The 26,688-nt window shown below is 40.6% G+C and overlaps 10 protein-coding genes across 11 annotated transcripts; 6 read left to right on the top strand and 4 right to left on the bottom strand.

The window, feature by feature from the left end:
• Positions 1-520: 520 nt before the first annotated feature.
• Positions 521-983, top strand: LOC145698008 (uncharacterized). The gene is made up of 3 exons (XM_081775213.1): positions 521-681; positions 726-808; positions 849-983. Exons 1-3 carry the CDS (start codon positions 564-566, stop codon positions 981-983), a joined length of 336 nt encoding a protein of 111 aa, XP_081631339.1. The 5' UTR covers positions 521-563.
• A 60-nt stretch (positions 984-1,043) lies between these two features.
• Positions 1,044-1,774, top strand: LOC145699653 (uncharacterized). The gene is made up of 2 exons (XM_081776925.1): positions 1,044-1,331; positions 1,597-1,774. Exons 1-2 carry the CDS (start codon positions 1,084-1,086, stop codon positions 1,703-1,705), a joined length of 357 nt encoding a protein of 118 aa, XP_081633051.1. The 5' UTR covers positions 1,044-1,083; the 3' UTR covers positions 1,706-1,774.
• A 320-nt stretch (positions 1,775-2,094) lies between these two features.
• On the bottom strand, positions 2,095-4,404 carry LOC145696985 (uncharacterized). The gene is made up of 5 exons (XM_081774124.1): positions 4,215-4,404; positions 3,581-3,730; positions 3,420-3,475; positions 3,281-3,367; positions 2,095-2,262 (listed from the first exon to the last, which is right to left on the bottom strand). The coding sequence occupies exons 1-5, from the start codon at positions 4,258-4,260 to the stop codon at positions 2,170-2,172; spliced, it is 432 nt and encodes a 143-aa protein (XP_081630250.1). The 5' UTR covers positions 4,261-4,404; the 3' UTR covers positions 2,095-2,169.
• Positions 4,405-7,115: 2,711 nt separating this feature from the next.
• LOC145699298 (uncharacterized) lies at positions 7,116-8,202 on the top strand. Its single transcript, XM_081776568.1, has 4 exons — positions 7,116-7,220; positions 7,481-7,557; positions 7,605-7,655; positions 7,703-8,202. Exons 1-4 carry the CDS (start codon positions 7,163-7,165, stop codon positions 7,871-7,873), a joined length of 357 nt encoding a protein of 118 aa, XP_081632694.1. The 5' UTR covers positions 7,116-7,162; the 3' UTR covers positions 7,874-8,202.
• Positions 8,203-9,915: 1,713 nt separating this feature from the next.
• Positions 9,916-10,739, top strand: LOC145696976 (cGMP-dependent protein kinase 1-like). Its single transcript, XM_081774108.1, has 4 exons — positions 9,916-10,086; positions 10,146-10,279; positions 10,318-10,413; positions 10,553-10,739. The coding sequence occupies exons 1-4, from the start codon at positions 9,937-9,939 to the stop codon at positions 10,737-10,739; spliced, it is 567 nt and encodes a 188-aa protein (XP_081630234.1). The 5' UTR covers positions 9,916-9,936.
• A 145-nt stretch (positions 10,740-10,884) lies between these two features.
• Positions 10,885-12,157, top strand: LOC145696966 (cGMP-dependent protein kinase 1-like). The gene is made up of 4 exons (XM_081774095.1): positions 10,885-11,037; positions 11,078-11,351; positions 11,398-11,582; positions 11,627-12,157. The coding sequence occupies exons 1-4, from the start codon at positions 10,885-10,887 to the stop codon at positions 11,876-11,878; spliced, it is 864 nt and encodes a 287-aa protein (XP_081630221.1). The 3' UTR covers positions 11,879-12,157.
• On the bottom strand, positions 12,153-15,164 carry LOC145696936 (uncharacterized). Its single transcript, XM_081774054.1, has 8 exons — positions 14,305-15,164; positions 13,973-14,260; positions 13,607-13,929; positions 13,284-13,562; positions 13,153-13,241; positions 12,639-13,112; positions 12,482-12,595; positions 12,153-12,443 (listed from the first exon to the last, which is right to left on the bottom strand). The coding sequence occupies exons 1-8, from the start codon at positions 15,066-15,068 to the stop codon at positions 12,219-12,221; spliced, it is 2,556 nt and encodes an 851-aa protein (XP_081630180.1). The 5' UTR covers positions 15,069-15,164; the 3' UTR covers positions 12,153-12,218.
• Positions 15,165-16,351: 1,187 nt separating this feature from the next.
• Positions 16,352-18,279, top strand: LOC145696999 (acyloxyacyl hydrolase-like). The gene is made up of 4 exons (XM_081774138.1): positions 16,352-16,481; positions 16,524-17,703; positions 17,759-18,043; positions 18,085-18,279. Exons 1-4 carry the CDS (start codon positions 16,383-16,385, stop codon positions 18,261-18,263), a joined length of 1,743 nt encoding a protein of 580 aa, XP_081630264.1. The 5' UTR covers positions 16,352-16,382; the 3' UTR covers positions 18,264-18,279.
• Positions 18,280-18,343: 64 nt separating this feature from the next.
• Positions 18,344-19,328, bottom strand: LOC145696986 (uncharacterized). Its single transcript, XM_081774125.1, has 2 exons — positions 18,904-19,328; positions 18,344-18,856 (listed from the first exon to the last, which is right to left on the bottom strand). The coding sequence occupies exons 1-2, from the start codon at positions 19,210-19,212 to the stop codon at positions 18,770-18,772; spliced, it is 396 nt and encodes a 131-aa protein (XP_081630251.1). The 5' UTR covers positions 19,213-19,328; the 3' UTR covers positions 18,344-18,769.
• LOC145696929 (uncharacterized) lies at positions 19,033-26,409 on the bottom strand. Of its 2 annotated transcripts, none has more exons than XM_081774047.1 (7): positions 23,275-26,409; positions 22,785-23,231; positions 22,572-22,735; positions 22,351-22,527; positions 22,005-22,304; positions 20,819-21,958; positions 19,033-19,874 (listed from the first exon to the last, which is right to left on the bottom strand). In XM_081774047.1, exons 1-6 carry the CDS (start codon positions 26,157-26,159, stop codon positions 21,594-21,596), a joined length of 4,338 nt encoding a protein of 1,445 aa, XP_081630173.1. In that variant the 5' UTR covers positions 26,160-26,409; the 3' UTR covers positions 19,033-19,874; positions 20,819-21,593. The 2 variants fall into 2 exon arrangements, with proteins under 2 accessions (XP_081630173.1, XP_081630174.1); XM_081774048.1 differs by lacking the exon at positions 19,033-19,874 and adding an exon at positions 20,716-20,737.
• Between the last annotated feature and the right edge of the window lie 279 nt (positions 26,410-26,688).

Below are 26,688 nucleotides of genomic sequence, written 5' to 3'. Positions count from 1 at the left end.
AAGATTGTATACCAATTTTACCCAGTTTCTGCATGATGTAACGAAAGGTCTTAGCAGCAAGATTCTCAGTTTTAGGTTGATAGTTTCACCCTCAAATCAAGAGAATAATGATTATTATCGCATGTTTGCTTTTACAATTTCAACGGACACTTTTTCGAAAATGTCCTCTCTAGCCTTCGCAACGTGTCTAGGATTTTGGCAAGATAGGCACCGTAGAGGTGAGATTTTACGGTTACGTGCATCTTCGTTCCTCCTGTAGTTATCGAGAGTTCCCATGAAGAATTTCCATCTGGGAAATCAAAGCGCATGAAGCTGATTTCAGCAATTTCCGGATCCTGAATTTCATATTTTAAAAATCTGCTTCGTGTTTGTCCAACTTGTGGGATAATCAGTTCCATCCGCTCACGTGGCGTAAATCATATCTACCAGCCGGTGCACTAGACGGCGCCATTTGATATAACTCGAGCAATATAAAAAATCTCATCAGCCCGGAAATTTCATCAAACAAATTTCACTTCCAGTTAATTGCAATAAGCAATTATCAACCAGCGAACTTCAACATCATGAAATCGTTTTTCAATTTTGCCCTTTTCGGAGCTTCCTTTTTCAGCGGAACACAAGCGCAAGCGGATGAAAGCGACTCGTTGGGCATTCTAGGACGACATGGAAATCGACCCCAAGGTTGGTAAAAAGTAATGATTTAGGAATATCAAGATTCTTTTTAGGGGGAATCTCGGTGATGGGAAGAAGGTACTCGGACTTGCTGAAGATCGTGCAGTTTTACAACCCTTCTTTTGATGAAAGAAAGGTAAAAACTCTCTTTGTTCTTTGGACAATCAAGTGTTAAGTACTGGACATACGGATGCCACTGTTTGATCCTTGGCGACCGCCCAATGAGCGATCCTGGCTATGGACGACCGGTTGATCCTTTAGGAATGTTGTTCAAGATTTTTATCAACAATTACGTACACGAGACACGCTAGCTTCGTCAAATAGACAATTCGATTCTTTATGTAACAATTCTTGAACAAGTCTAAAGACGTTGTATGCAAGCAGTACAAAGACTGCCAAAAATGCGTAAAGATGGAGTTTGGCGAGCAATGCATCGGCGAACTCGTCAAGTACAAATGGCGCAAAACCAACGGCGGTGTAATCTGCGTGGACAAGCCGGGCACTTGCCAGAGAAATCTATGCGAGTGCGACCTCGACTACGCGAAAAAGATGCCCGAGCAACTTGTGCATTTCAATTCCGACTATCATCTCTTCTGGTCGACCACTGGATGGGACCCGCGCGGTGATAACTCATCGTGTTTGAAAACCAGCGGCGTCAGGTACTCGAGATTTTAGTGAGAGGGAGTAATTTAACATTAATAGTTTGATTATGTAAAGAAAAGTAGATTCACTTGGGATAAGGGCTTGATGATATATCCAGGCGTTGTAATAGATGTCTTGAAAATTGCTTAGCACGAGCTTTTCTAATCGCCGAGTTTCCGGGAAACAATAAGCTACAGAACAGTTACAAAATAAGCCCCCGTTTGCGGCGGGCGTAAACCGACGAGAAATTTCCCGACAAAGTCTCACGCAAAATTTGTTAAGTGAGCCAGAATGCTGCGGTCCCCCAACCGGTCCCTTGACGATCTTCAACTCTCTCAACAAACAGTGCTGCGACGACCATACCATTCAGCCTTATGGCATGTGCGCCTAAACGATTGGAGAAATAAAGCTCCGATGGTTATTTAGATATCTTTTGTGAAAGTAAAGATATTTCTTTGTACAGAAAGTAATAAACATTTATGCCTTTTTTATAAAAAAAATCGGTGTATCTTATCATGAAATCTCATAAAAAAGGTGTTTCTCGAAGCAAGTCTTGTCTAAAATCTATCAAATTATACTTAAAAACCTGCATATTTTCACATAGAAAGCAGTTTATAGAACCTCTTGAGTAAATATAATCGGTTATCAGATTTCACACTTTTAGGTAGATCACAAAATCCACAGCCGCAATCCACTTTGAGAGCACTGGTCCTCCCAGTTATCAACCAAATCTTCACGCAACAAGAAGAAACCAGTAGAGATAACATGATGTATTTTTGATATTTATGATGTAAGTGAACTTTTTTTTTTTATTTCAATTTTGTGCATGAGAAGCAGATTAATCGGCGAGGATGATCAAAGATTGAGGCTGTTGGTGTTGGAATTTGAAGTTGAAGATTTGCCGGTCGGCTCAGTGTCGATGAAGGCTTCGTTGTCAAAGCACAGTTGCTGGTATCTTTATTTCCGGTTGAAGATAAACACGAAAAAAGCTGAGTCGGCGAAAGGCTAATTCATTGAATTTTAAAAATATTTGCAGTTCCTCCAGCAGCGCGGTAGAAAGCGGTCAAAATTGACACGCTGAATCCACATTTTGTAACTTACATAGAAATAAACTTGCTTCAAAGAAATTGCTTGTTTTCACAAGCGAGTAGAAGTCTTTTCATGTTTTGCAAATTACAACATTGTGCAAATAAAACTTCACACTTTTATCTCTCAAGATGTTCTCCTCAAAAGACAATGTCGCAAACACAGTTGCAGTTATTTGATCACTTCATATTAGATTAATTATTATTTGAATCAAAAATATTGATTCGGCAATAAATTAGTTGTTCATTTACTTGGATCTAACGGGCGCGGAATTCTTCGTTTTTGAAAATCGGAAGTTGAAAACAATGTTAAATTACATCGAGAAGAGCTGATGTGCGGCTACTTCCGAAGAAATGTTGTAATAAAAAGTAAAAATGTAAGAATTGTCAAATTCGAGGTCGGTTTTTTCGGTTTATAAAGTTGATTTTTCATCCCCATTATCGGAAGCTACCCGGTGGTGTGGGTAGCGGGTTAGTAGGCGAAAATGGTCAAGTGTGTTCGAATCCCGAAGAGCTTAATTGCTCTTCCTTCGTGAGGATTCCTGTTACGCTCATCTGGCTTCGCAGTTCAAAATGCAAGTGGATGAGGATGTCTGTTCGGGAGGCAGTCTGTTCTCTTCACGGGGGCATCTTTCAGGAACCAGAGGCGGTCCGGAACGCAAAATTCTGAGAGATGTGACAAAGCAGAGTCCCCTTGACCCACTAGAAAAAAACCGCAAATCGATGATGAAGGATTCACCACCTTTGAAGGTTCTATCAAGTCCAAACTCAGCCTTCCATGTCATTCTGGTCCCTCACATGGTTGGTCGGTAGACGAAGGCGCAAGTCTTGCTACTATTTGAGCACCCATTGATAGTTTTTGCAAAAAAAGTGACTTCAACCGAATTCCTGTTTCTCTCCAGCTTGATATTCTGAAGTTGATTCAAGTGAATCAGAATTCTCTTCTGTTGAAGTGGCGACAAAATCGGCTGAAAAATTACAAAAGGCCATTAGCGCGCACTCGTGTCAATCAAAACTTACTTTTCCCGCGCCAGTCAGAATATTCTGCGCGGCGAAATTTGGATGAAACTTTTGATCTAAAAGAGTCTCACTTGGACAATTCATAGAACGGCCTCTTTTTTGATTTCTCTCAACTTTTTTCTACAGAAAATGGACTTGTCCGAATTCTAGCTTGAAAGTACCTTGGTCTCTCAAAATGTCCGGATTGAGTCGTTTCATTCGCTCCATCTCTGTAGCATCCATTTCGTGAAGTTGTTGAGTATTTTTCTCGGATTCTGATGCTCTCCCGTTGAGTTGAATATGATCCGTGCTCGTTTGCTTGGTGGATTTTTCTAAATTATAGCAATTGAACCTCCTCGCCGAGTGTATTCATTTTTCCGAAAATTTGATCAACGCATCGATTAGTCGTGTGTTCGTCAAATTAGCGAAATTACAAAAATTACACAATTACACAATTTTAATTTTCAGCTCGAAATTTTTCGAAGTCGGAAATTTTCAATTTTCAATTCTCAATTCAGATAATGATTGTTGAACTCAAGTCTCTCACGTCTCGAGGAGGCCCTCATTGAGAGGCAAGCAGCTGCTTATCACAATAGATATAATTATTAGATATAACAACAGACACTTTTTGAGTAAAACAATCGAAAATTAAGCTGCTCAGATCACAAAAGAGACGTTTTTTTAACATGACGCAAATTAATATTTTTCTAGGAAAATCGTTAAAATCTTCAAAAATCATCTCTTGCTAAAATTTTTGACGATCGTTAAGGGTGTATCCTCCGCTTTCTCATCGTTCTAATTTATCGCGTAATTTACCTTTCTTTGTGGATTGAGTTTGAGCAGGAGCTTCTCTTGAAGTCATAATTGAATAAAAAACACGCAAAACGGCTCGTTAAAAATAAAAAGCTGTTTTCTGTGGATTTTTTTCCTCGTTCAAACACTCAAAATAGTGACGTTGTGCCCTCTAGTCAACTATAAGTGGGGATACTCTTAATCTTTATCCAGACAAAAAGCAAAAAAATAGCAAGAGGCAAAATATTACGATGTGTTCACGAGGCTTCAGAAAGCCGCCTGGCGCGATTGATAACTTTAGTGCCAGTGACAAGTGGAGCGGATAATTATTTCAGAAATATTTATCTTGAGTATGGGAGCCGAACCAAGTGCTCAATTATTCAGCCAGATCTACCGACCTAAACTTACCTAAAAACGCCTCAAAATGGCCTTTCAGAAGGCTTCTTTTTTTCCTCTCAGAATTTAAATTTAACAATATTTATTGAACCAAGAGCAGCCAAAAGGAAATTTTACGAGTTGATTTATGATGACAGGAACATGACACATTCACATGTCAACATTCACATGTCAACAAAAGGCTGCCTTTATCGTCTGTGCGTTGGTACTCGAACTATTCTGCTCTTGAATGAGCCCTTGAACATTTGCGCAAGAAATTTTTCTTTCACTCGCAATTATTGAAGAGAGCGTAAATATCCCCTTGATCCGGACGATTTCTCGTTCTTTCCGTTCATTACCGGCATTTCCCAGATATGAATTTTTCAGATCATCTCCTCACTTTACCTTACTAACTGCTTTGGCTGACAAATGGATTATTGCGTTACTGCATTTGTAATGATTTTTTTAATTGAATTTGTTAAACTGCGTTTCATGGTTAAATTGTCCCGAAATAAACGTTAGATCAAGGTAAGTTAAAATCATTTTTGGCTAATAATATTTTAATACTATTTTGATAGAACTTGTTTGACTCATTTCGCTGGCTTTGCTGAAGATGCGAAATTTCAAATTTGCATCATGAAGAGAAGCTCGAGGATGATCTATCGCGCTGAATTCTTAAATCACAAATAGACCTGGGCGGAGGGGGATTTACCTCTCATCGCGCACGTTTATAACAGCGCCGGAATAAGGGGAATTTTTGTGATGCAACTTTTTATGAAGTCGGCGAATTAGCGAATATTCGCATAGGCAAGACAAGGTCTCTCAATTGCTGTTTTGCAATTGCAAACTGGGCTCGGCAACCTGAGTCAGGGTCTGAAGGATCAAAAATGAAAAGCCGCGTAGCGGCTTTTTAAAAAACGAAGCCGCGAAGCGGCTTCCCAAGATTATGATTCAATCATATTTTATACTTCTGACGAAGCCGCTTTTCAGTTTTGATCTTTCAGACCCTGACTCAGGTTTTCTACTCAGGTTGCCGGCCCAGATTACAAGACTATATTGCTAGCGAAATATTTTGATTCCAAAATCTGAATATTGAAGCTAGAATTACACAGACAAGAAGTAGTAGATGAGGTGAAGGCCTTAAGGATAGGGATTAAAACTCGAAGAAGCAAGTGATGAGGATACGTGTGGCATCGCAGGTGTCCTCGAAGTAGTAATGTGATCGCAAAATGTAATGATACAAAATTCGCCACCGAGATTCGATTTTGATTCTTTCCTTCTGATTCAAAGTCAACTCGAGGCATGTTAAGTCACCGCCGTATTTTTTACGATAAAGTCGAGGAAGAATGAAAAATGGCAAATTTCAATTTGGGGAGGAAAAAAAAATAATGATGGAAGCAAGGACCGCGTGAGGGGGTTTATTTGCCTTCCGAATTTCGAGGATAATGATCGGCATTTTATTCAGCTGCCCAGCTCAACCCATTCCACGGTGTAAGCAGGTTAGCGACTTATCAACTTTGAAAAACGTAAACGCAAAAGAGAAAAGCTCATTTCTCGTCTGCTTAATTTGAACGACTTAACCTATTGCGATTTTTATTTCAGCATAACTTTTTCTTTTAGCGTATTCTTCCTTGTTTTTCTGTTAAGAAAAAAGTTCCACGTGAAAAGTAATTATCAATTTCTTCGACTACACGAATCGCTACATTATTCACATTTTCTTATCACTGCTACCAGTAGTTTTTCCATATTCTTACAAGCCATAATTACTCGTTCAGATTTTTATCAAAAAATTCTAGCGAGAGAATCGGGCTTTCGCTCAAATCTTTCTACCGCATAAAATAGAATGATAGAAATGTCACTGAGACGAGTTGTACTTAGAAAAATATTTCTATGACCGGTGGGTAAGAAGAAATCGACCATGCTCGAAAACCAAACAACATTTGCTGTTGCTTTTTGATGCGGTTGTTATTATCAAGAGTAAATCAAAGAGACTCACAACAACGTGAGTCTTATGATTTTTATGATTATTTCATCAACATGCTAAACTTTGAAAAAATGGCCTGTCGCCCAAGATTGTTCCGCGGTCTTCGGAGTTGCGCAAGTGAGACGAGTATGAGCAGCGCATTTTTGAGGAATAGTTGATCGGCAATTAGAAGGACTTATGGCTAGATTAGGGCTTGAATATAGTAAATAGGCCAAAGTATTAAAGTTGCTCTAGAGCGAGTTTAACAACGTTTCTACGAAAAAAACTAAAGAAAAAAAATCGCCGAAAAAAGGTAAAAATGGGAAAAATCGAACGTCGCGGTTTGTAACTTTCTCATATACCACGGTACGTGCAGTGAAAATGAATCACTGTGGTTGATAGAGGACGTGTTTTAGATTTATACACCAGATGGGAAATGTACAGATGTTACTGTTTGACGAGCGTGACTCACTTTGACACTTTTGGACAGTCTTTATCACTTGTTACTAGAATCGCTAGTGGCCGCCCTTGCACTGATGAATAAATACCTCTTTCATCAAGGCGAGGCCTTGAATTCCAAACGCAAAACTCATCAAACGAGCGCAAACAAACAAAGTTAACTTCATTAAAAAAAATGAATGTCACAGAGATGAAAAACGCAAAAGCTGACAAGTACGCTGGTATCAGAAAGGAAACGGGTTAATTCGAAAAGAAAAAAAATATTTTTTATAAAAACTAATTACGAACAGAAAGATTTTTCACTAGACTTTTTAACCGAAGATAATTGAAATTTTTTTTTGTTAATTTTCTCAATATTAGCCATTTTAGTCAAAAAAAAATTTGAAAAAAAAAAACATCTTTTTCTCTGAAAATATTCTAAAAAAGATGATAAAGAGAGATGAGCGATAATTGTGCTTTTGGTCGTAATTTTCTGATTTCACCCGTTGACAGGTAATTTCAATGATGATCCACTGTGTTGATTGCGATGACGAAGAGTGTGCTCTGATGCCATACTGCCTGGATTTCCAAGTGAGCTCTTTCCTTTTGCATTTCATGACTCAAACGTCCCTTTTTAGGATCTGCTTTGTCATCAAGAGGAGTGCTTCGAGAAAAAATGCAATTTGAGAGTAATTCTCTTCCTTGATTTAAATTTCAGCTATAATCATTTTTTCAGTTCGGAGTCGCGGCATGTGACGCTTCAAGAAAGTACCTGAGACATTGCCTTTCTTGCTCCAAGCCCGAATGTCCAATTTGTGCTCCTCTTCGAATCATCTGGCCAGAAGGAGACGAAGATATCGAGAGCCTAAAAGAGCACCTCGACGCCTTCCGCGAATTCGTCTTATAAACACGAAAGGATCTACTGTCAAAATAACGCACTGTACAATCTTCTTAGAAAAAATGCCGTTTCTATTGTAAATTAAACGAGTGTCTTAAAAAGGACTTGAGAGTTGAATTGTCGTGTATAGATCAGCTGCCAAATGAGCCAGTCTTGATTGATGCTTGCAAGAATTGACACTGGCTAAACCATCTCCGTGTCAATCTTTGGCAGCGCAAGATTTTTTTTTGCATTTTTGGACAATTTATAATGTCTTGGCGGATGTGAATCCTACCGCTCTAAGTTACAGGTACTTACTTACACGTGGTTGAAATACTTTCAAGGACAAAAATAAAATATCCGCAGTATGATAAAAAAATGGCTTTCTCGAAAGGTTTATCATCTCTTCTGAAGACCAGTTTGAAATTTTCCTCGAATTTCAAGCTCTCAATTTACAAGCCTGACTGTAAACCCTTGTGATTTAAAATCATGCCCTGTCTGAATAAATCTCACGTCTTCGGAATTGAATCTGCCGACTCTCCGCCATTTAGTTTCGTTTCACCTCAGGGCAACAAGATTATTCTGTCCATAAAGTATTCCCCTCCCTTCAACCTGTCTCTAATCCTCTTTCTTGAAAAGAGAGACGTCTCATTAAAAATTATTACTAAGATGACGAGAACTCGGACTCAGCTATCATTAAGAAAATATACATAGAGGTAAAATCTGGGAGAATCTGGGTAAAAACGAACCTTTTTGATAATTGACGGCTTTTTTGATATTTTTTTTTTGTAAAAAATAAAAATCATGACATTAGTAATTTGTCGTAACGAGCAAAAGCACGCAATAAATCCTCGTCATTTATTCCATAATTGATGCACAGATGCTCAACTACGTCATCGTACGAAAATATCTCCTTTTATATCTGAACCAGAGATTCCCAAAAACGGTGTCTCAGAATTAACAATATAAAAATAAAAGAGAACTAAACAGAGAATCATCAACTGAGACGGAGAGAACTGTCATAAGGCGAGAGAACAATTGATCCGTGTATAAATGAAAAGAAATAGTCAAATCAGGCGCAAATTTTGTTGAGAAAGTTCAAAATTGAAATTTAAAAAAGAGAAATGAAAGAAAAATGTGACTCGTGCGTGACCCCTTGTTCAACATTTGATTTAGCCTTCGCAAATTCTAACTCTATCCAAACGTTGTTTGCATAGCGTGCTGCCCGGAAAATATCGTCCTTTCTGTTAAAAATTTTATAATTTTTAGATAACAGAAAAGAAAAACAGAGCTGAAATCAAGGAAGATAACCATCTCCAGCGTCCAGAATGGAAGTACTGGAAGAGTTTTTAGAGAAACTAGGGGTGGTCTTTCCTGAAAAAAGCAAAGAACTAAAATCGTCGCTGGAAAACATCAAAACAATAATCGAAAACTTGGAGTCGAGTGTGAAAAAACTAAAGGACGAAAACCAAGAACTCAAGAATGGAAATGCCTTGTCCATAAAGAAAGCTATTCAATCCGGGAATCGAGATCAAAATGAAACAATCCGAAACCCAATTTACGGAGAACGCGGCTCAGGTAAACTTTTTAGTGAAAAATTCTCGCAGTAGTTTGCGTCTTGATATCGCAGATTTTGCAGTAGCGCGGCGGAAGCTGGTGGTTTCGATGACTTACATTTAACATCTTAGGTCCCATTGAATCTCCGCGCCATATTGTCAATAAATCAGAAAGCGATATCGTGCAAATACGTCTCGCCTTGAAAAACGACATTGTCATGAAAAAACTGTCGAAAGTAAGTTCAAACCGATCTTTCAAAATATACGCCGATATTGTCATATTTGCGTGGAACAAGTGTTCCATGACATTTATGAGTTGGTCGAATTCAGCTGAATCAGGTGCTCAAACAGGATATGATTCTATAACTTCTCAAATTTAACGAAACTCTCTCAAAGGCCCAGATGGACGCTGTGATCGACGCATTCCAGGAAAAGACGATCGAGGAGAATACGCTGATTATCGATGCTAACGCGAAGAAAAAGGACGAAATGTTCATCATCAAGGAGGGACTCGCCGCTGTTCTGAAGCCTATTGGGATGGAAATGTTCGGAAGCCTAGGAGGAATCCGCCAAGCTGAAAAAGTATTGAAACCTGGAGATCTTTTTGGAGAAATTGCCGTGTTTTACAACTGCGCGAGAACAGCTTCGGTCAGAGCGAAGACAAAAATGACCGTCTGGTACATCAAGTTATGGTTTTTGCTTTCTTTAATCTTCAAGTCCAGGAGGCTCATAAAAATCCATATTAGAGACATGACTTCAAGCGAGTTCTGGCAACGATAGGAACAGCTAGTCTCCAAGAAAAGATCGAATACGTCTCCAAAATTACCCACTTTGAGACGTTTTCGAAGTTGGAACAGAAGAAAGTGGCCGCTTGCTTGAGGTAAGAAAGATCAACAAACACTGTTTTATTATTCTAAGCGAGCAGTTCTTCGCTGAAGGCAGTCAGATCATCCGCCAGGGCGACATCGGGCACTCCTTTTATGTGATCAAATCTGGCTCCGTCAAGGTGAGCAGGAAAGGGCATCTCTCCACAAGGCAGTTTGATCCGCCGCCACATCATAAATGCCGGTTCGATACTGCAGGTGCATCTTACAGTCACTCTGCGAGGATTTAACTCGAAAGGGAAGAAAGTAATGAAAAGGCCCTCTAAAAGTAATGGCGAATATCTGGCGACTCTGGAGCAGTTCAAATACTTTGGAGACATTTCACTGCTCTCCAACACGAACAGAAACGCCGACGTTGTGGCAGCAACAGACGTCACGTGTTATGTTTTGAACAAAGGAAATGGTTTTATCGTGCCTCATTTCGTGTGGGTACTCCTCGTTGATTTCAGTATTTAACCACTAAAAAGCTCTTTTTGTGAATTTGATCGGTTCAATCGAACGCCACCGAGCAAATTCACCAGCTCGTGAGCGAGTTCTTTCGTTGACGATTGTAAACGATGTTTACAACAAACAAATTGCATCGCACTTCAAGCTGGCAGAAATGGTTGTCATAAAGCGCCTGGGCAAAGGAGGTTACGGAACCGTGCATCTTGTATCGACCCCTGAAACCAAGTCGATTCATTTAGCGCTGAAGATGATTCCAAAATATACGATAGTTAAGAATCACCAAGAAAAATACATTCTACGAGAAAGAGTAAGACAACCAGATCATTCAAAACTAACTGTGTTCTAAGGACATTTTGAGCTCTCTCCACTGCAAATTCATCTCCAAACTTTACACCACATTCAAAGATCTCCATTTTGTATATTTTCTCACAGACGCTTACCTGGGCGGTTCGCTTTTCGATCTCCTTGTGGCAAGAGGTCCTCTTGATGAAATCGTCGGAAAATACTACGCTGCTGATATCACGCTTGCTCTTGAATATCTTCATTTGAAAAATATTTGCCATAGAGATCTGAAGCCGGAAAACTTGATGATCAACCATGAAAATGGACATTTAGTCCTCGGTATTATCATTCTTTATCAAGAGGAAATGATAGATTAATTCTCTAGTTGATTTCGGAATGGCCAAAATTGTCGAAGAAAAAACATGGACCTTCTGTGGCACTCCTGAATACATCGCCCCAGAAATCATTCTAAACAACGGTCATGACATTGCTGTTGATTATTGGTCTCTTGGAGTCGTCATTTATGAGATGTTGAGCTGCTCAACTCCTTTCAGAGATTCTACCGCCAAGGTACTCTACGTACCTTCTCTCTACATATTCAACTGGGATTATAGGGAATTCAAGACAGAATCGTCTCCGGAATCGACCTTGCACCTTTCGTTTTCCAATGTTCTAAGACGGGCATTCGTCGCGAGATTTCCGAAGCAGGAACATCGTTGATAAAATCACTCTGTAAAAGATCTCCGACAAGTCGTCTCGGGTACCAGAGTAATGGAATCGACGGAATTCGAAAACATAAATGGTTCAAAGAAATCGACTGGAATGCCGTTTTAGACCAGAGAATATCGGGTCCGCTTTTGGGATGAGAAATAATGTTTTTGATCATTTATTCGAGTTTCGAGTATTCGAGTGCCTTTCTCATCCCTAATCAGATAAAAGTCGAGCCCGGAGAAGTTCAATGCGATCTAAATTGCAAACGCTTGAATGAGCTTCGTTTGGAACAGAAAACTGTTGATGGCAAACCTGTGCCGACGGAAAACTCTGGCTGGGACCGAAGTTTGGGGTAGCTTCAAATAATCGACTCCTGCTTCACTTTTTCTTATCACTGCAATTACAATGTAAATAAAAGTTTTTTTTTTCGATTATTTTTAAGAAATTTATTGGAAGAAATTTTAAATAGTAAAATCTGGACAGAGACTACGGTTATTATTCAATAAGATCAAGAATCCAGTCTGTGAAATGAGAAACCTTTGCATAGACATCCGGGTAACTCTTGTCGCTGCAGGCTCTAGCTCCCCATGAAACGGCTCCGTAAAGAACCGGTTTGCCATAAGCCTCGCAGACCAACGGGCCTCCAGAATCTCCGTAGCATGCATTATTGCCTTTATCGATGTCACCGTCGCCGTCAAAATCAGGAAGACCCGCACAAAACTAGAGGAGTAATTTCATGTGCTACAGATTTTTAGAACCTGTGTTTCGAAGGTTTCAACTGGTATGATATCATTATTGGGAGTTCCCATGCAGTATTCGTTTGAAAAAGTGTAGAGCCCAATATCATGAAGAAGATAAGATGGCGAGTTTCCCTTTAAAGGTTTAATTATTTGTAAAGAAAAAAGTTGTGCTTACGTCTCCCCAACCGGCAAGTTTACAGTAAGAGCCTTCAGGTACATGTTCTGCTGGAAGACAAGCCGGAGAAATCGCTTTTTTGCATGTATTCAAAGCATCACTACCACGCTGCTTCGCGATTTCAGCTTTGATGTTAGGTACTTTGATGAGACAAATGTCCGCTGGTATTCCTTTCTCTTCTGACTTCGACTCGTCGTAGTCGTAGAAATTGTAGTCGTAGTCGTGGTGAATAGCGTACGCTTGCACGTCAACACTGATCCCGCATTCACCAAGATCGTAGATATCGTTCGTTCCAAGAAGAATTTGTCTTGGAGAAGATGAAGAGCCAGTTGTTGTTGTTGTCGGACCCCATGTTGATCCCCAGCCAGTAGTGGTGGTCCAGCTCGAAGTGGATGGTTTATTTGTAGTGGTGGTCGTTCGCTCTGTTGTTGAGTTGGTTTTTTCGAGGATATCAATATCATAATATTCATAGAGCTAAGAAATTTCTTGAACAAGAAAAAACGGTATATCTGACCTCGCAGCAATGAGCAGCTGAGACAATGTAGTCACTAGAAGTACCATCATTCATTGTTATGAGGGTACCGCCACAGAATCCAAGCCAAACTATTATATATTGTAAGAAATAGATAAAAAAATCTTCCCAACCTATGAAAGGATAGTCTTCGATCGGAGCTGGTTTTCCATCAATGATTCGTGGACGAACTGGCTCAGCTGGAATCGGGTCGAGAGGAGTGTCACAGACAAGTCCTGAAGTGAGATTTTCTTTCGGTTCCTCCCATGTTACATTCGGAAAGACAAAAATCTCTGGTGGGTTGTTCACAAATTCGATTATTTTGTCAGCGGGTAGCGTTTGAATACGTTCTGGAAATTCCTGACACCACCTGTCTCCTCGAACAATCGATGTGAGAACAGGGTAATCATCAACTTAGAAGATTTAGTATTAATAAAGCATAAAAAACCTATATTACCTAGACAAATCATTGGAGAGCCCGCATCACCGACACAATGAGCAGGGCCGTCAATATCATTATCGGTATGACTTCTTCTAGCTCTGTTCCCTTTTCCATTATCAAAGTCAATCGCATGATAATACCCATTTTCAACGTAAACAGCAAAGTCTTTCAGAACGAATGTTTGCTTAGGAGCATTATAGTAATCTTCGAAGTAATTGTCGTAGTACCAGCTGTAGTAGCTGTAGTAGCTGTAAGAATCGTCAGAACTGTCAGATGAGTCATCATCTTCAGCAATATTTTTAACAGCACCAAAGCCAGCAGAATAGCAGATTGTGTAACTAGGAAAATTTTATTGATTACATTAGTTGAAAATGCACTTACTCTTTTGGAACTTCTGATCCCAGGCAAACAGGTTCGAAGCAATTTTTATCAAGACAGCTTTTTGGCGCAGCATTAATTAAATTAGGAACACGGACTAGGCAGTATCGGTCATACCAGCCATAATCAATGTATTCTTTTCGCTTTGAATAGACCTGAAATTTTGAGTCGTCTTCTTCCTCAAGATTCCACTCTCCGATATGTATAAGAAGCTGTGAAGGATTGTAACGGCATGCATAATAATCTGTTAGAAGCCAGTCATCAGACCCATCTTCGTTCTTCGTCAAGATTCTAAAAAGGAACACTTAGTTGCGTAAAAAACATACTCAGATTACGTGAGTCCAAAGTTATCGTTAGTATAGTTAGCTTCTCCTCCAGGACTCCATGCAAACCACGGCCATCGACCTTTTTTACTTTCTTGTCCACCAGCAATCATCGGCCGAGTTTTAGTTGTCTCAGAGTCCTCTTCGTTGTCTTCACCATTGCTTGGTTGGACTGGATTCGGGCATGATTTCGTCTTAGGCATCCGCTTAGGTGGAAGTTCCCACGATTCTTTCCAGAAAATTCTTTCGTTGTAGCGTTTGGACAGGAAGCACTTTGTGTAGTCAATTTCACTGGTGTCAATATCTTGAGGGAGATACCAAAGTTGCGCTCCTGCGACGCATTCGTCGATCTCATCGTGAGTTACGTTCACATACGGCATTATCCAGTCATCAAGGCCTACCATCATTATAAAAGCATCGCCTTTTGCTTTGAAACTTTCTCCCTCAGTAAAGTTTCTTGAGAATTGAACGACATATGATTCTTTGTCCTTTTGCTTTTCTTGCTTTGGAATTTGATGAAGCGCAAACTCGATTTGGTAGGTATTTCGTGTCCGGTCCGAGAGTTTCATAAACACAAGTTTTTTGTAATAGTAGAAATACTCGAGCGCTTTTTGTGAGCATCCGCTTCGAAATCGAAGCATTCCAGTGTATGAGCTTTGAGGTGGAGGCTGAGTTTTCCCTTTGAATGAAACAGCATATGTCGTGACTCCATCGATTTGCGAGATTTTTTCAGCTTCAAACTTCTTCGCACGTGTGAATCCTTTGCAGTCGGTCATGCATTTTACCGGCGAAAAGATCGTCGGGCCGTCGGGCCCACACCCGTTGGTTGGATAGCTTGTGTATTGACAGGAACAATCGATTGCGGTGAAACTTTTTTGCCTTCATCAACATTTAAGTTCGGATTCTCGGGGGTTAAGCTAATGCTCGCGACTATTGAAAGTCGTAACCGAAGATATCAAAGCTATAAATGTTAGTTCGAGCGAAAGATGACATTGAATGGTGATCATTAAAATAACGTTTCGGGTCATGAACGAAAGCTGCTGAAATACCCTAATCTCATGATTTGAGTTGTATATCCTTTCAAGTGATCGAAATTAGAAACACAGGCAAACTATAAATGGATTAGTGGATGTGCGCAGTGTTTGAATTGTGATCTCAAATTAATTCCAAGTATATACGGTAAATGCCTTAACGGTATTTATAATGTGATTTTAACACATTAAAAGAAAATCTTTCATTACAAAAATAGGAATTCAATGCATCTCCTAGGTCTCTGAAAGTTTCCTGATACAGAAAATCAACAACGAAAACAACGTTGTTATCTCCGGCTCTCTCATCGCGACTAGATAGTTAGCTGCCTCGTGTGCTGCTTTTATAAAGCGGAAATTTATACAACAGCACCACCATGAAGAGTTCACTCGAGACAAAATGAAGTCAGAGTTGCTTTGACGAAGATAGGATTACGACTATTCGGAAAAGACATAGTCATTGCCATAGGAGCGCATAGGAAGAAGTAAACACGATCATTAATCGTCCATTAGGCATTCCTAAGAAAATCTTTTATATGATCACAGGAAGATAGCTTCATATAGCTTGGGGTTTCATCAGTTTTCTCCTGGAGAGATAAAACTGAAACAGATGCTGTTAATGAGTTAGTTTAACCCCGGAACGCATGGCCATTTTTGCCAATTTCTGACAATTTTTTTAACCCGATTTTGTCGCGATTTGGGCATAAAGAGAATAAAAATCCGGGTTTATATATTATAACCGGACTCTAAGCTACAAAAATATAACTTGACCGTGGTCATATTATATGCGTTTATCAAATATAATATGGGTTTTGTAATGAGCAAAATCGACGATTTTAAATCGTATTACCCAAAAATGGGTCGTATATGCGTTCCGGCGTTAACCGTTACTGCGGATTTGAGATTCACGAAAGAAAGATAATTAAAACTTCTATTTAAGGTCTGTCACAGTTCATTTTAAAAATAAATATTGAAGATAGAATGACTGCATGAGAAATATGCAGCTGTTCTTTCTGACTGAGCTTCTTAAGCGCAAAATAGTTCAATTTCTCAATAAGAGAGATGAAGGCGTTGCCGATTTTGTTTGCTTCGGCGATCGCTAGCAAGAATGGAGGGTCAGGTTGCTATACTTGCATGATCATTAGCACGTGGGTAGAGCAGGTATCTTTTCAATGAAGATACATTCATTATAAAAAATCTAAGTACTCCCGGGCAAACAACATCCGCTACGATGTAGGCATGTCTCAATTTTGCCAAAAACTCGGGCGATTGGAACCTATTTGCCAGGAATTTTCTGCTGATTTAGGAGCGTACTTCCAGGAGGCATTCGAGCTCGGAAATACTGTTGATAGCCTTTGCTACTGTATGGGAGAGTGTTACATTTCAGAGGGACACCGTTACTGCTCATTCTATCCTGAGAAAGAAAACGATGGCTGTCCAGCAAATACTGATCAAATTAAAATATCCTTGATGGAAATGAAGTCGAGACTGGATGATTTTTGCATGGAAGGACCGGAAAACTTTGCGATTTGCAAGGGATTTGCTTCTTTTGGTTTTGAAGATTGGCTTGAAGAAATCGTGGATAGACTAGATAGACACGTCCCGGCAATCGACGACGATGGCGATTTATTCGGCCTCCGAACAGGCGGTGCAAGAGGATTTTGGTGGCGAGCAAAAGATTGCATCGACCAAGAAGACACTATTTACCCAGGGCAACCTCCTGTGAGAGGTGACAGATTCATCGATGCAAATTGCAACGGAATATCTGGAATGGAGAACGATGTCTCAATCGAAGACACTTATTGCGCTGACAGTGGAGCGATCGGCGTCGCTGTTCTTGGAGACTCTGCTGGAGCCCATTTTTCGATCCCAGAAGTTTGGTTTACGCCACATCTTTGGACCGAAGAATCGATGCCGTTCAAAGACGCTGAAATCGCGCTGGCGAACGAGCTTGATTGGCCGCATCTTTCTTGGATAACCGGATTCAAAGGAAATTGCTGGGAGACGGGGCCCAAATCGTGGGTCGACGGAAAGTACGTTGATTCCATTTATTCTCGCCTTGTTGAGCGAAATCGCTGCAATTTGAACGACTTCATTAATCAAGCCAACAATGGCTGCAAATCGTCGAGCATGGCGGACAAGACTATCTTTGGTCTTGGTAGAAAACATCTGGACAAACCAATGCTAGTGTTCTTATCGCTTGTCGGAAATGATGTTTGCAACACGAAGATAAATACGGAGGAATATATGACCACTCCGGAAAGATTTTACGAGAAGACGTTGGAGAGCCTCAATTATTTGGAGACGATTCTCCCCGAAGGAAGCGCAGTTGTGGTGACTGGCCTTGCTCAGGGAGAGCTTTTGTTTGAAATTCTAGCAAAGGGTTTAAACCAAAAACTATTCTTACTCGTTAAAACAATTGTTAAACCTATCTGAAGCTGATCGGCTGCACCCTCTTGGGGAACTCGATCAAGACGCAACTTACGAAGATTTCTACAACTACATTGAATGCCTTGAAGTTTCTCCCTGCACCGGCTGGATGTCTTCCGATCAGTCTCGACGAGATTTCACAACTGAGAGAGCCCAAAATCTAACTGCTACTGCTGAAATTTTGGTTGAAGACCAACGAAATAATTTCAACAATTTCGAACTCATTTACATGGACTATCCTCTCGACGTGGCTTTTGAGATTCACGAGAAAAATGGCGGAGAACTATGGCAAGGTAAAAAGGCTCTATTCGTGCATTTGCGATGATAAATTAAGGAATTGAAACGACTGATGGTTTCCACCCGAGTCACACAGCTCATGTGCTTCTTGCAGAACTATTCTGGGATAGACTGATGCGAGATTATCCTCATATTCTTGGCCCAGTCAATCCACATAATGAAAAACTAGCTGCATTGCAAAATGAGCAGCTGCTAACATGCAACGGCGATGAATAAAGTAAAATAACCTTTTCTCTGCGATGAATAAGAATCAGGATATCTTTTAAATACGCAGCCAAGAATGATTTTTTCCGAATAAATGTAGCATTTGTTTATTTTTTCGAAGAAGAAAGTTGTAAAGAAGAACGGTCAGTTTACGGTGGGGCGGAATTCTGTCCGGTAGATTGAAACTTGAATAAAGGGAGAATTGAATATTACCATTCAGAAGTATTTACAAAATTGATTTCTAACAAGCTCAAAGAAGATTCTGATTTTCAAATTCTGTCAAGACCGGAGGAAACTTTTATAAATTGTTTAACAGACTTGTCAAAATTTTTAATCTATCTCCTGCTTTTTGTAAAGGCAAAAAAAGAAATCTCAAGATAATAATATTTGTAACGAAATGAGTTTTTTGAATGAATGTTCATTTATGAGAATTCATGGGTTTAAAGTATTTTTGAGTGGATTGAGCGCAAGAAATGGTGAATGAACAAATAATAGTAAAAAAGAAAGAATACAGTGGATTAACTTTTTAAGATGTCGGGGCTTTGCTCCATTACACGTACTAACAATTTGCCGATGTAATCGTTCAGTTCGGCGATTTCTTTATCCTGAAAACAGTCTCATTAACCTCGGGCTCCAAGGTCAAATAAATTACCTTTGACTTAACGATGGACTTTAACTCTTTGTTTTCAAACTTGAGTCTGTCATTTTCCACGACTAGGTGATTATTTGAGCTCGATCTATCTTCCCTCTTTTCGGTTTTTTCCTCCTTCTTTGAGCTTGATCCCCAGTCGCCGATATTCCCAATAATCGTGTTCCGGACGCTTTTGTTTCTGCTCGGTTTATCGCGAGTCCTTTCTTTTGGCTTTTCTTCGATTACTGGCGGCTTCTTCGGCGTCGAGTGCTCGGGGATACCGTCGATAGATGTGAGCGATTGGGAAAAGTCCTTGTGCTTTTCGAACATGGATCTTTTTGAGCTAGCCAAGTTTGGGTTAGAGCCCTTGAATGGATTCGTGCTTGAATTATCCGATGTTTCGAAGGGATTTTGAGAGGTCGACTGATCTTGTGGTCACCATAAGATATTTCAATGACATATCATGTGGAATTAAGAGGAGATTACTGTTAATCGACATTAACGCTGTCTAAAATCAACCAATGTGTCTGTTCCATGACACAAAGGATTGGAAAAGACAAGCAATAACGAAAACGTAGGTTTGCTTTCTGACCTAGGGGTGACCCCATGAGATAATCAGTTTGAATGCCTTCGAACAACAACTTCAAATTCAACAACAAAAATAATCGTGAACCACGCTCCTGAGAATCGACCGAAGTCGTCGAGGACCTAAACGAATCATCCCTCTTCGGCCTGTTGAAAGGATTTCTCGCAGTTGGCGTTGGTGGATTAGAGAATTTCTCTGCTGGAGCTGCTGAAACAAAAGGGTTGTTACTTTCTTCTTCTTTGGCTACTGCTGCGTTCGGATTCTTTTGAATAGTCAGCCGCAGGTTCATCACCGCGCGTGTCTTTCCAGATTTGGACTTGATTTCCAGCTCCCGCACTGGTTGAACCGTTTCTGTTGCCTTGTCAAAGGCGATGGGAACTTTGGTACGGCCAAATAATTTATGCTCCTGAAAAGTAGTGAGAAAATGTCCAAAGAAATTGGTTTTTAAGGGATCACCCCCCGATTTTTCAAAACTTTGGCACAGCTCATTTTCGCCTATCATTAGATTCCTCGTGTTCTGAGGATCATTTTGATATATTATAGTACCCCACTACATAAATGCATCCCAAAAATTTTGGCCTCCAAAGTTTGGGAAAATGCATGAAATTTGTACTTAGCGTGAAAATCGCAATTTTTTTCAATTTTTCATCGTTACCAAAAGAGGACAAGTAAGGGGTTGATCGATAGCTTAGAATGTGCTGATTACGAATATGATATCCGCACTAGAATCTTCGGCCATTTGTTGGCGCTAGAGAGCATTTAACCACCAAAAAAATGCCAAAAAAGGCTCCAAAAAGTTCTACAACTAGGAAAATTTTTTTCACTCATCCAATTATGCTGGTTCTACCAGAATATTAAGTTTAGGCTCTGAGCTATCTATAGAAGCAAAAATATTGGTGATATAAAGGCCCCAAAAAAGTAGATACGATTTGAAAATGGTCAAAAATAGCCATTTTCGCCAACTTTAATCACTTTGGGGGCCTGTAATGCATAAGCGAATGTTATGCTGGCAAGCTGATTCTACCAGAATTTGCTCCTTTCAAAGCGGGCTTTCTAATGCGCCCAAAATCAGCTTCCTATGTAAGCTCAAAAAAAAGTAGATAGAGGTCAAAGTTGGCGAAATCAGGGGGGGATCCCTTAAATGAGATCATGAAGTGAGTATTCCACATAAATTGAGTTCCGTGAGTTCAAACTTTTAATCATGCATGTTTTTGACAATAATTGTTACCAGAAAATCGTAAATGATACCTTTATAAAGAACTTGACCTTCTAAAAGGCGGGTTAAGACGAGATATGGGATGATTAATCATGTAATTCTAGGATGGTTCTGTTTCTAGGGCGTTGTTTTACCTCCAGACTGAGAAGACCAGGCTTGGAGTCTACTGAGCAAAGCTGAATCCTCAAATTGCCAGCCTTCTTGATGTTAAACTCGGCTTCTTCGTTAAACTTAACCTTCCCATTTTTGACCGGGACGTGGCTCGTCGCCAGTCGCATCCCGTCGAATTCCAAGAGACAGAACAGGGTTGGCGGACTTGGCTCCGATAGATTGTACGCTTGGTCAACAAGTACTCGCAACATTCTTAATTTGTCGGACTGACAAATGTTGCTTTATGTTAAATGTCGTGTTATCAAAATATATTCCTGAGATAAAATACTGTATCTATTTGTGAAAAGTATACTAACATGTCAAGTCGCTCTTGATTTCTTTGGGTAATTCTCTGTCAGACAAAAGGGTAGTGGTGAAAAAATGGTTCTGAAAAAAAGCTAGAATTTCACATGACCGCGGGCGCTGAGTTAAAGCACTGGTCAACGAATTTCTCACGCATTGGCGAAAATAGTAGAATCACAAAGAAAAAACGAAGCTTCGTAAAAAGCCTATCTCGAGTGTCAGTAGAGAGTGGTAGAGTACGCAAAAGCGGTATCATAAAAGAGAATAGAGGATCGAGGAATGGAGGAGATGATTGTTATCGATTCCGATTTTGATCGACTGAATCGTAAAAATGAGGGTGAAATGGTTGGTGTTTTCTTTATAATTAGTGAGTTGTAAACTTATCGAACATGTTCATGGTAGTGAGAAAAATGGGACAGGAAGGGGATGAGGAGGGGATAATTAGATTGAACTTGATTAGTTTGAGGTTTGGTTGAAAGAGAAGCTCGAGCGGGACCACTTCTCTTCTGCCATTTCCAGCTGGTGCATTCGATCGGCATTTCCGGGTGGTTTTCTGGAACTAAGGGGAGTGGTTGGGTTTATTGAAGAATTCGGTATGGGGCGCGTCGGTGTAGAAAAGGACGAAGATTTGGGTGAAGATCGATAGGCAGAAATGAACTTCTCGTGGCCGGAGCGAGCAAGCACTTTGTTGTAAGCATTGAAGAGGTTGAAAAGCGCGCCGCGAGAGCCCTGGAAGTCGGACACCTGGGAAAGTACTTCGGAGACGTGGGTATAATTGAGTTGCGCTGCTTTTTGGCGGTCGACTTCCAAGTTTTTAAATGCTAAGATTTTGCACGGTAAGAGGGTGTTTCTTTGAAAGCTAATTACCGAGTACAGCTCCGACAAGAACAATTTTGTCGAGAGCTTCAAAGTCCCAAGTATTTTTCTCCAACTGAACAGTTACAAACTGCTTCTTATTATCAGCAAGTACGCATGATGTAGGTGCAAGATGAACGACAATTCCAACGATGTCAACCTCTTTTGTGGTCTCAGCGAGTTCTGGAAGGATATTAGCGTATTCTGCGGGCAACTCAGGTTTCACGAATTCCTGTTCAATGACACGCACGATCCCGTTTTTCGGGATTGTGATTTGGCCTCGATATGCGATGTTTGCCATTTCAACGATCACTAGAAGCGACACTTTGAAGCAGAGGACTACAAATGCTAGAATTACCGATAGATCCTGCTTTCAGAGATTGGTCGCGCAGTTTGCTCTCATCAATTTGCAGAATATTGGTTCTATTTCCCTCCTTGACTTTAAATCTCAATTTCTTTGTCGTTTTTCCGCTGGATTGTCGCTGCTCACGTTGGAAAGTCTCGTTTATCTTGAAGTTTTGCTTCTCGGCGAATTCTGAAAAGAGCGTGAATTGTTGGACGGACAAAAAGCGTGTTTACTTTGGTATTTCTGCCGTTGTTCTTCAGTCAAGTTCGAAATTGTATATTCTGGGTCTTTTGAAAGCGTGACTGCAGTGTAAATTTCTTCTGGATCGTCTAGCACGCTGATTTCTTTGATTGTCAAGTTGGCTAGATCTTCGTCGAGGTTTTCTCGATGTTTCTTTCTTTAAAGATTTGAATAAAATCTTGCATTTTATCATTTTATATATTTACCTGATACTTGCTGCGAGCGATTCTCTTTGCTTGTCCAGATCTTTGTCTTTCTGAGCATGCCATCGATCTCGCTGTCTTTTTGAAAAAACTACTCGTCTATCTTTGCTCTCTTTTGCTGGGTTGTCTTGAAGCCAAATATCTGGGTACTTTCTTGTTATTTTCAGCTTCAGCTTGTAAATACTCCTGCCAGAGGAGGAAATAGAAGATAATGTCGAAGGCGTAACGTTTTTGTAAAACGGCCCAAGTTTCGTATACCATTTTACGCGCTTCGTGGAATTCGCGGTTATGTGAATTTCGGAAATATTCTCCAACGGGTGTGAAGCTTGAGCGTCTTTGGCAAGGGTTGCGCCACAAATGAGGATTTTGGAACCGATTGGGAGTTTTTCAAGACGCTGCTTTATCAAAGCATCGCCATCGCATTTGATTTCGTACCAGCCATCTGATAGTCTATTCAGAATTAATTAAAAGCGTCTTAATAGAAACGAAATACCTGAGAGGCTCCTTGGAGGAAATGAAAAGAACAGCAGGCATAGCCGGAGCAACATCCTGCTCGGAAATCTTCACAATGAGACTTCTCTTTCCGTCGATAAATTCCAAGTCAGCCCTGAGTCGAAGTTGGTCGACTAACGCGTCGGGGGTGAAGACCTTTTCGCGCAGTTCGTGATCGAGATAGTTGTTGTATCCAGCGAGCTTTTGCTTGACGAGTTTGGCGTGATTTTCTACCCAGTTAATTGACAATTTAGAGTGGAACGAGCTATTGATCGTCGAGCTGTGAAGAGTGCGCTGGATATGTCGCGAGCCGAAAGTTCCATCTGCTGCGCAGCTGAATGTTCCATCATCGGACGTTTTCTTACCAGCCAAAATATCTTCCTTTGGCCAAAAGTCGAACAAGTTGAAATTGCGCTCTGGATCAGCAGGCTCATCCTCTGTATTTACTTGCGGCTTGAACTGACTCAATGGAATCGTCTGGCCTCTTTCGGTGTAGTATTTCTTGCTTTGGAACAGCACTCCGTAGCGGTTTTCTTGACTTTTCTTCCGACAATCGATCTCCTCGTCGATCTTCCTGATCAATGCATTTAATTGCTTTACTTCTTCTTCAGACATGACACGATCTTCTGTTTCTTCGTCAAGGTCCATATCGAAGTCTTCATCTTCTTCCGCGATATATTTAATCATACCGGTTGTCTCCGATGATTTCGCTTCTTTTATCGGACTAAGAGCAAGATCTGGAGATTTGACGGGTTTGTTACTTCGAGTAGGGATGGGAGTACTGTGCTTCGAATTGTTCTTAGCAGCCGATTTTACTGGAATGGCGAATGAAGAAGATCTTTTGACACTGGTCAACTTTGCTTGCAACTCTTTGAGACGCAGTTCATCCGCAAGAAGAGCGTATTTGTACATAATGGAGTCAGTTTCCGGATGAAAGAAATTAGCACAAAACTGATAGCTTCGTTCATTTACTTCTTCTGGCTTTGGCTCTGGTAAGCGTTGAACATAGACGTACTTGCGTGGCGGCTGAGAAGGTTGACAATCCGATTCTTGTTTATTAATAAGCTCTGTATCCGCTTCACATTCAATATCTGTATCCGCTTCACATTCAATATTTGTCTCCGCGGTTGGTTCGTCTGGCAGATCTCTATACTCCTCCCACAACGATTCGAGAGGAGGATGACGCAAACTGGTGGGCAAATGAATTGAATTTAGACAAGTTTCGGAAACAAATTTTGCCATGAATTCATCGAGACTCTTTCTCTTCGCTTCTTTATGTTCTGGAGGTTTTGGTTCTTTAGAAGGAGGAATGAACGATTCAGTTGCTGATGACGAATGAGATGGCTTGAACTTCTTCGCCGGAAATTCATTCTCGTCAGACTTTCGCTTGATAGATGGCTTGATCGCGAAATCTGGTTTTGGAAGTTCTCTGTATTGGATTGTTGACTTCGGTAAATCTGGCTTTGCAACATTTTCTTTTTGGATAGTCGGCTTGGGCTGATCTGCATTCGGAGGTGGCTTTGCGAAAGGATTCATTTCTCGTTCTTTTTTCAGATCTTTTTCCCAGACATCAGCGAAAAACGCTTGTGATGGACATGTAGCAGATTTTGAAGGTTCCTTGGGTATTTCAGAGATAAGCATGTCCATCTTCGCATTCATATTTTCAGCTGTGGTATTCTGAGAGTTGTCTGCCACCGACACGGATTTCTCTTCCTTTCCTCTGACATAATTGAGTTCAGCTTCATCAGGTTTGACTTGGGTACCAAGGCATGTTTGAAAGCCTCTGAACTCCGGCTTAGAGGTATTCTGATTCAAGCTTGTGGAATTTTTAACCGCTCGCAGTGCGTCCTCATTCACTTGCATTGGGACGCCATGGGCAGTTTGAAATCCTGTATTCCTTATTTCAAACGATTTCGGAGGGTTAGAGCTTCGGACAGCTTGTAGAGCGGATTCATCAATTTTAGCTTTGACGCCAAAACAATTTTGAAATCCAGTGTTCTGTCGTTCAAGCGACGTAAGAGCATCTGCACCACGAACAGCTTGGAGCGCTGATTCATCTATTTTCGTTTTGACACCCAAACAATTCTGAAAGCCAGTATTCTTTCTTTCAAGCAACCGTGAAGGGTCCGCGGCACGAACAGCTTTCAGCGCGTTTTCGTCAATTTTCGCTTTTTCTCCAAAGCAATTCTGAAATCCGGTATTCTTCTTTTCTGGAGAACCGGGAGGGTTGTTAGCTCGAACAGCTTTCAGAGCTTTTTCGTAAATTTTTGCTTCTACGCCGAAACAGTTCTGAAATCCAGTGTTCTTTCTTTCAGGTGACTTTTGAGGATTCCCAGCTCGGACAGCTTTGAGTGCATTTTCATCTATTTTGGGCGCTACTCCATGACAATTTTGGAAGCCAGTGTTCTTTAGTTGAGGCGCTGTTTGAGTTGGGAGCTTCAGAAAATACTGCGATGTCAAATCCTGACTAAACTCGTCGTCAACGTCGGCAGTCTTGGCAGAAGCGGCGGGCTCGTTAGATGTATTCAAGAGCTGCTTACTTGCACTGATCGCCGATTCATCAATTTTCGCCTTGACTCCCAAGCAGTTCTCAAAGCCAGTGTTCTTGCTTTCAGGGCCAGCAGCCCGAACTGCTTGCAAGGCTGCTTCATCAATTTTAGCAGGGACTCCGAGTCCAGTTTGGAATCCTTTGAATTCGAAGGAATCGTCCAAGCCTTGAAAGATATCCTTCCTCAAATTTTCGGATGATTTCTTTGGTTTATCCGTATCTTCAGACTTGTAAATCGGACTCGCTCCATAAGGCGAATTGGTGAAAAGGGCTTGCGATGGATCGAACGAAACATCCAAGCTCGTTTCTCTCGGACTCTTAGGAACTATTTGATTCATATCAACCTCAGAAAGCGGTAGTTTCCTTCCCTCGACAGCTGCAAACGCTTTCTTATCATTTCCGACTTCCTTGAGAGGATTTTTAGGACTGGCAAATACAGAAGGAGACTGGATATTGTTTGGTAAAGGAACTCCAGGAAGAGCAATGGTTGAGCCTGCTCCTGTTGTAAAAAGTGAAGTGGCGACAGATTGATCAAATCTTTTCAGCAACTCAGACGATTTTCAATAAGGAATTCTGAGTGAAATCCTTACCCCCCTTTTTTATTAGCTCATTTAAAAGAGCGTAAAAAGTTATGCCAGATTCCACCAAAAAAGGATGAAATTTTTGAAGTTATTACGTCATAGCACGTGATTGAAGTTCCAAAAGTACCTTTTCTTCCGGACATCGGCATTTCCGACTACTCTTAGGTACGCAGGCATGCGATACATGAAAATGATCGTCTCGTCGAGCTCTACATCGGCGTGTCAGTCTCAAACCTTTTCATCCCTTTTTTCTCGAAATCAATATTTTCAGCAAACAGCTGATTTT

Source organism: Oikopleura dioica, chromosome 2, assembly GCF_907165135.1.
Source record: "Oikopleura dioica chromosome 2, OKI2018_I68_1.0, whole genome shotgun sequence".
In the NCBI taxonomy this organism is placed as follows: Eukaryota; Metazoa; Chordata; class Appendicularia; order Copelata; family Oikopleuridae; genus Oikopleura; species Oikopleura dioica.
Note: the sequence above shows the minus strand (reverse complement) of the source record. Positions and strands in the feature narration are given on the sequence as shown.

Excerpts from the sequence above, each read along its gene's own strand:
- LOC145696936 (XM_081774054.1), bottom strand. The coding sequence starts at position 15,068 with ATGACCGACTGCAAAGGATTCACACGTGCGAAGAAGTTTGAAGCTGAA. Across the intron at positions 13,563-13,606 it reads CTCTCCAATGATTTGTCTAG|TTGATGATTACCCTGTTCTC; the intron begins GTAATATAGGTT and ends AAATCTTCTAAG. Across the intron at positions 13,113-13,152 it reads CAGCTGCTCATTGCTGCGAG|CTCTATGAATATTATGATAT; the intron begins GTCAGATATACC and ends GAAATTTCTTAG.
- LOC145699653 (XM_081776925.1), top strand. The coding sequence starts at position 1,084 with ATGGAGTTTGGCGAGCAATGCATCGGCGAACTCGTCAAGTACAAATGG. Across the intron at positions 1,332-1,596 it reads TTGAAAACCAGCGGCGTCAG|TGAGCCAGAATGCTGCGGTC; the intron begins GTACTCGAGATT and ends AAATTTGTTAAG.
- LOC145696966 (XM_081774095.1), top strand. The coding sequence starts at position 10,885 with ATGGTTGTCATAAAGCGCCTGGGCAAAGGAGGTTACGGAACCGTGCAT. Across the intron at positions 11,038-11,077 it reads AATACATTCTACGAGAAAGA|GACATTTTGAGCTCTCTCCA; the intron begins GTAAGACAACCA and ends CTGTGTTCTAAG. Across the intron at positions 11,583-11,626 it reads TCAGAGATTCTACCGCCAAG|GGAATTCAAGACAGAATCGT; the intron begins GTACTCTACGTA and ends CTGGGATTATAG.
- LOC145699298 (XM_081776568.1), top strand. The coding sequence starts at position 7,163 with ATGAATGTCACAGAGATGAAAAACGCAAAAGCTGACAAGTACGCTGGT. Across the intron at positions 7,221-7,480 it reads GTACGCTGGTATCAGAAAGG|TAATTTCAATGATGATCCAC; the intron begins AAACGGGTTAAT and ends CCCGTTGACAGG. Across the intron at positions 7,558-7,604 it reads CATACTGCCTGGATTTCCAA|GATCTGCTTTGTCATCAAGA; the intron begins GTGAGCTCTTTC and ends GTCCCTTTTTAG.
- LOC145698008 (XM_081775213.1), top strand. The coding sequence starts at position 564 with ATGAAATCGTTTTTCAATTTTGCCCTTTTCGGAGCTTCCTTTTTCAGC. Across the intron at positions 682-725 it reads ACATGGAAATCGACCCCAAG|GGGGAATCTCGGTGATGGGA; the intron begins GTTGGTAAAAAG and ends GATTCTTTTTAG. Across the intron at positions 809-848 it reads CTTCTTTTGATGAAAGAAAG|TACTGGACATACGGATGCCA; the intron begins GTAAAAACTCTC and ends TCAAGTGTTAAG.
- LOC145696986 (XM_081774125.1), bottom strand. The coding sequence starts at position 19,212 with ATGTTCGAAAAGCACAAGGACTTTTCCCAATCGCTCACATCTATCGAC. Across the intron at positions 18,857-18,903 it reads AGTCCATCGTTAAGTCAAAG|GATAAAGAAATCGCCGAACT; the intron begins GTAATTTATTTG and ends GACTGTTTTCAG.
- LOC145696985 (XM_081774124.1), bottom strand. The coding sequence starts at position 4,260 with ATGACTTCAAGAGAAGCTCCTGCTCAAACTCAATCCACAAAGAAAG. Across the intron at positions 3,731-4,214 it reads AACTCAATCCACAAAGAAAG|AAAAATCCACCAAGCAAACG; the intron begins GTAAATTACGCG and ends GCTATAATTTAG. Across the intron at positions 3,368-3,419 it reads TTCTGACTGGCGCGGGAAAA|CCGATTTTGTCGCCACTTCA; the intron begins GTAAGTTTTGAT and ends GTAATTTTTCAG.
- LOC145696976 (XM_081774108.1), top strand. The coding sequence starts at position 9,937 with ATGGAAATGTTCGGAAGCCTAGGAGGAATCCGCCAAGCTGAAAAAGTA. Across the intron at positions 10,280-10,317 it reads AAAGTGGCCGCTTGCTTGAG|CGAGCAGTTCTTCGCTGAAG; the intron begins GTAAGAAAGATC and ends TATTATTCTAAG. Across the intron at positions 10,414-10,552 it reads GGCTCCGTCAAGGTGAGCAG|TAATGGCGAATATCTGGCGA; the intron begins GAAAGGGCATCT and ends GCCCTCTAAAAG.
- LOC145696999 (XM_081774138.1), top strand. The coding sequence starts at position 16,383 with ATGAAGGCGTTGCCGATTTTGTTTGCTTCGGCGATCGCTAGCAAGAAT. Across the intron at positions 17,704-17,758 it reads GTTTGAAATTCTAGCAAAGG|CTGATCGGCTGCACCCTCTT; the intron begins GTTTAAACCAAA and ends ACCTATCTGAAG. Across the intron at positions 18,044-18,084 it reads TGGCGGAGAACTATGGCAAG|GAATTGAAACGACTGATGGT; the intron begins GTAAAAAGGCTC and ends TGATAAATTAAG.
- LOC145696929 (XM_081774047.1), bottom strand. The coding sequence starts at position 26,159 with ATGAATCAAATAGTTCCTAAGAGTCCGAGAGAAACGAGCTTGGATGTT. Across the intron at positions 23,232-23,274 it reads TCCTCCAAGGAGCCTCTCAG|ACTATCAGATGGCTGGTACG; the intron begins GTATTTCGTTTC and ends AATTCTGAATAG. Across the intron at positions 22,305-22,350 it reads TCTGAAAGCAGGATCTATCG|TGATCGTTGAAATGGCAAAC; the intron begins GTAATTCTAGCA and ends TGTCGCTTCTAG.